Here is a 5,262-nt window from a genome sequence, read left to right on the forward strand (position 1 = left end):
AAAACTGGGGAGAAAATGGGAAAATTGGGGAGAAAAATTGGGGGGAATTGGGAAAATTGAGGAGAAAAATTGGGGGAAAAAAAATTGGGGGGAAATTGGGAAAATCGGGGAGAAAAATTGGGGGGGAAATTGGGAAAATTGGGGGAAAAAAATTGGGAGAAAATGGGAAAATTGGGGGGGAAAAATGAGGGGAAATTGGGAAAATTGGGAAGAAAAACGGGGGGAAAATTGGGGGGGAATTGGGAAAATTGGGGAAAAAAAATTTGGAGAAAATGGGAAAATTCGGGGAAAAAAAATGGGGGGAAATTGGGAAAATTGAGGAGAAAAATTGAGGGGAATTGGGAAAATTAGGGAGAAAAATTTGGGGAAAATGAGAAAATTGGGGAAAAAAATGGGGAAAATTGGGAAAACTGGGGAGAAAAATTTGGGAGAAAATGGGAAAATTTGGGAAAAAAAATTGGGAGAAAATGGTAAAATTGGGGAAAAAAAAATGGGGGGAAATTGGGAAAATTGGGGGAAAAAATTGGGAGAAAATGGGAAAATTGGGGGAAAAAAATTGGGGGGAAATTGGGAAAATTGGGGGGGAATTGGGAAAATTGGGGGAAAATTGGACCCCCCCGGGATTTTGGGACCCCCCCGGGAATTTGGGCCCCCCCCGGGAATTTGGCCCCCCCCGTGTCCGGTTCCGGTTCCGGTTCCGGTTCCCCTCCCCCGGTAATTGCTGAGCAAAGATCGGGCGGGGCCGGGGCAGCGCGGCCTGGAAACCTCACCTGGAACAGGTGAGAGACACCTGGGGACACCTGGGGACACCTGGGGACACCTGGGGACACCTGAGAGACACCTGAGATACACCTGGGCACACCTGGGGACACCTGGGGACATCTGGGGACACCTGAGAGACACCTGGGGACACCTGGGGACATCTGGGAACACCTGGGGACACCTGAGATACACCTGGGGACACCTGGGGACACCTGAGAGACACCTGGGGACACCTGGGGACACCTGAGAGACACCTGGGGACACCTGGGGACACCTGGGGACACCTGAGAGACACCTGAGAGACACCTGAGATACACCTGGGGACACCTGGGGACACCTGAGATACACCTGGACACACCTGGGGACACCTGGGGACACCTGGGGACACCTGGGGACACCTGAGAGACACCTGGGGACACCTGGGGACACCTGGGGACAGCTGAGATACACCTGGGACAGGTAACACACACCTGGACACACCTGGACACACCTGGGGGGGGTGGGGCAGGGATCAGGGGGAGCTCCTGGAGCTCTTCATGGAGCTCAGGTGTGTCCAGGTGTCCCCAGGTGTGTCCCCAGCTGTCCCCACCTGTCCCCAGGTGTCCCCAGGTGTGTCCCCAGATGGGATCTCAGGTGTCCCCAGGTGAGGTCTCAGGTGTGTCCAGGTGTCCCCAGGTGTGTCCCCAGGTGTCCCCAGGTGTTCCCCAGCTGTCCCCAGGTGTCCCCAGGTGTCCCCAGGTGTCCCCAGGTGTGCCAGAGCTGGAGGTGCCCTCACCTGGCCAGGTGAACCCCAGGGAGCTCCGGAGCAGCTCCAGGGCAGGAAATGATCCCAAAATGGGGAAAATCCCGGGAATTTTGGGTTTTCCCTCACCTGAGCTCACCTGAGCTCACCTGGGCTCACCTGAGCTCACCTGTTCTCACCTGTTCTCACCTGAGCTCACCTGGGCTCACCTGTTCTCACCTGTTCTCACCTGTGCTCACCTGTGGAGATGTTTTGGGACTGGAAATGATCCCAAAATGGGGCAAATCCTGGGAATTTTGGGGTTCTGCTGACCCAAACCTGGGAATCTTGGGGTTTCCCCTCACCTGTTCTCACCTGTGCTCACCTGTGCTCACCTGATCTCACCTGTTCTCACCTGTGCTCACCTGTTCTCACCTGAGCTCACCTGTGGAGGTGTTTTGGGGTCCCATGAGCACCTTTGGGTCTGGAAATGATCCCAAAATGGGGCAAATCCTGGGAATTTGGGGTCCCAGTGACCCCAAAGTGGGAATTTGCTGTTTTTTTTCTCCTCACCTGTTCTCACCTGTCCCCTCACCTGTCCCCTCACCTGATCTCACCTGATCTCACCTGTCCCCTCACCTGTCCCGTCACCTGTCCCCTCACCTGTCCCCTCACCTGTCTCACCTGTCCCTCACCTGTCCCCTCACCTGATCTCACCTGTCCCCTCACCTGTCCCCTCACCTGATCTCACCTGTCCCCTCACCTGTCCCCTCACCTGATCTCACCTGTCCCCTCACCTGTCCCCTCACCTGTCCCCTCACCTGTCCCCTCACCTGTCCCCTCACCTGTTCTCACCTGTCCCCTCACCTGTGCAGCCAAGCTCCCGCGGGACCTGCAGTGTGCGCAGGTGCAGACGGTGGGGCCGGAGCAGTGCGCCCGCGCCTACGGCAGCGCCATCACCCCCAACATGTTCTGCGCAGGTGTGCCCCAGGGCGGCGTCGACTCCTGCCAGGTGAGCCCCTCGCACCTGCCCGTGTTCCTCACCTGGCCCTGTCACACCTGTCCCTGTCACACCTGTCACACCTGTCCCTGTGTCACCTGGCCCTGTCCCACCTGCCCGTGTTCCTCACCTGGCCCTGTCACACCTGCCCGTGTTCCTCACCTGGCCCTGGCCCACCTGGACATGTCCCACCTGCCCGTGTTCCTCACCTGGCCCTGGCCCACCTGGCCCTGTCACACCTGGCCATGTCCCATCTGCCCGTGTTCCTCACCTGGCCCTGTCACACCTGTCTCACCTGGCCCTGTCACACCTGTCCCTGTCACACCTGCCCGTGTTCCTCACCTGGCCCTGTCACACCTGGCCCTGTCACACCTGGCCGTGTTCCTCACCTGGCCCTGTCACACCTGGACATGTCACACCTGGCCGTGTTCCTCACCTGGCCCTGTCACACCTGGCCCTGGCCCACCTGGCCCTGTCACACCTGCCCGTGTTCCTCACCTGGCCCTGTCACACCTGGACATGTCCCATCTGCCCGTGTTCCTCACCTGGCCCTGTCTCACCTGTCCCACCTGTCCCTGTCACACCTGGCCATGTCCCACCTGGCCCTGTCCCACCTGTCCCTGTCACACCTGCCCGTGTTCCTCACCTGGCCATGTCCCACCTGTCCATGTCACACCTGCCCGTGTTCCTCACCTGGCCCTGGCCCACCTGGCCCTGGCCCACCTGGCCATGTCCCACCTGTCCCAGTTCCTCACCTGGCCATGTCCCACCTGTCCCTGTCCCACCTGTTCCTGCCCCACCTGTCCCTGTCACACCTGTCCCTGGCCCACCTGGCCATGTCCCACCTGTCCCAGTTCCTCACCTGTCCATGTCCCACCTGTCCCTGTCACACCTGGCCATGTCCCACCTGTCCCACCTGTCCCAGTTCCTCACCTGTCCATGTCCCACCTGGCCACATCCCACCTGGCCATATTCCACCTGTCCCACCTGTCCATGTCCCACCTGTCCCACCTAGCCCAGTCTCACCAGTCCCAGTCCCACCAGTCCCAGTCTCACCTGCCCCAGTCTCACCTGGCCCTGTCTCACCTGTCCAATCTCACCTGTATCTCACCTGTCTCTCCCCTGTCTGTCTGTCCGTGTGTCCATCCGTGTGTCCGTGTGTCCGTCTGTCCGTGTGTCCGTGTGTCCGTGTGTCCGTGTGTCCGTGTGTCCGTGTGTCCGTGTGTCCATCCGTGTGTCCGTGTGTCCGTCCGTGTGTCCGTGTGTCCGTCCGTGTGTCCGTGTGTCCGTGTGTCCGTGTGTCCGTCCGTGTGTCCGTGTGTCCGTCCGTGTGTCCGTGTGTCTGTCCGTGTGTCCATCTGTCCATCTGTCCATCTGTCCGTGTGTCTGTGTGTCCGTGTGTCCGTGTGTCCGTGTGTCCGTCCGTGTGTCCGTGTGTCTGTCCGTGTGTCCGTGTGTCCATCTGTCCATCTGTCCATCTGTCCGTGTGTCCGTGTGTCCGTGTGTCCATCTGTCCATCTGTCCGTCTGTCCATCCGTGTGTCCGTGTGTCCGTCTGTCCGTGTGTCCATCCGTGTGTCCGTGTGTCCGTGTGTCCATCTGTCCATCTGTCCGTCTGTCCATCCGTGTGTCCGTGTGTCCGTCCGTGTGTCCATCTGTCCATCTGTCCATCTGTCTGTGTGTCCGCAGGGTGACTCCGGGGGTCCGTTGGTGTGCGGGGGTTTCCTGCAGGGCGTGGTCTCCTGGGGCATGGCCGTGTGCGGCCAGCGCGGCCACCCCGGGGTGTACGGCAACGTCTGCAGAGTGACCACCTGGATCCAGCGAGTGACCCGTGAGTGACCACTGAGTGACCACTGAGTGACCACTGACCACACTGACCACACTGACCACACTGCGGCCACCCCGGGGTGTACGGCAACGTCTGCAGAGTGACCACCTGGATCCAGCGAGTGACCCGTGAGTGACCACTGAGTGACCACTGAGTGACCACTGACCACACTGACCACACTGACCACACTGACCACACTGACCACACTGCGGCCACCCCGGGGTGTACGGCAACGTCTGCAGAGTGACCACCTGGATCCAGCGAGTGACCCGTGAGTGACCACTGAGTGACCACTGAGTGACCACTGACCACACTGACCACACTGACCACACTGACCACACTGACCACACTGCGGCCACCCCGGGGTGTACGGCAACGTCTGCAGAGTGACCACCTGGATCCAGCGAGTGACCCGTGAGTGACCACTGAGTGACCACTGAGTGACCACTGAGTGACCACTGACCACTGAGTGACCACTGAGTGACCACTGAGTGACCCTGAGTGACCACTGAGTGACCACTGAGTGACCCTGAGTGACCACTGAGTGACCACTGAGTGACCACTGAGTGACCCTGAGTGACCACTGAGTGACCCTGAGTGACCAGTGACCGGTGACCAGTGACCACTGACCAGTGACCAGTGACCACTGACCGGTGACCGGTGACCGCTGACCGGTGACCAGTGACCAGTGACCAGTGACCAGTGACCGGTGACCAGTGACCAGTGACCGGTGACCACTGACCAGTGACTGGTGACCAGTGACCGGTGACCGGTGACCGGTGACCAGTGACCAGTGACCAGTTACCGGTGACCAGTGACCAGTGACCGGTGACCAGTGACCGGTGACCGGTGACCAGTGACCAGTGACCAGTGACCGGTGACCAGTGACCAGTGACCGGTGACCGGTGACCGGTGACCGGTGACCAGTGACCAGTGACCAGTGACCAGTGAC

The 5,262-nt window shown here is 59.6% G+C and overlaps 1 protein-coding gene across 1 annotated transcript; it reads left to right on the forward strand.

Moving 5' to 3' along the window:
* Positions 1-1,768: 1,768 nt before the first annotated feature.
* On the forward strand, positions 1,769-4,912 carry LOC131590137 (kallikrein-14-like). Its single transcript, XM_058860038.1, has 3 exons — positions 1,769-1,784; positions 2,359-2,495; positions 4,172-4,912. Exons 1-3 carry the CDS (start codon positions 1,769-1,771, stop codon positions 4,319-4,321), a joined length of 303 nt encoding a protein of 100 aa, XP_058716021.1. The 3' UTR covers positions 4,322-4,912.
* The last annotated feature ends 350 nt before the right edge of the window (positions 4,913-5,262 follow it).

The sequence above is a fragment of the Poecile atricapillus genome, chromosome 32 (assembly GCF_030490865.1).
Source record: "Poecile atricapillus isolate bPoeAtr1 chromosome 32, bPoeAtr1.hap1, whole genome shotgun sequence".
Lineage (NCBI taxonomy): Eukaryota > Metazoa > Chordata > Aves > Passeriformes > Paridae > Poecile > Poecile atricapillus.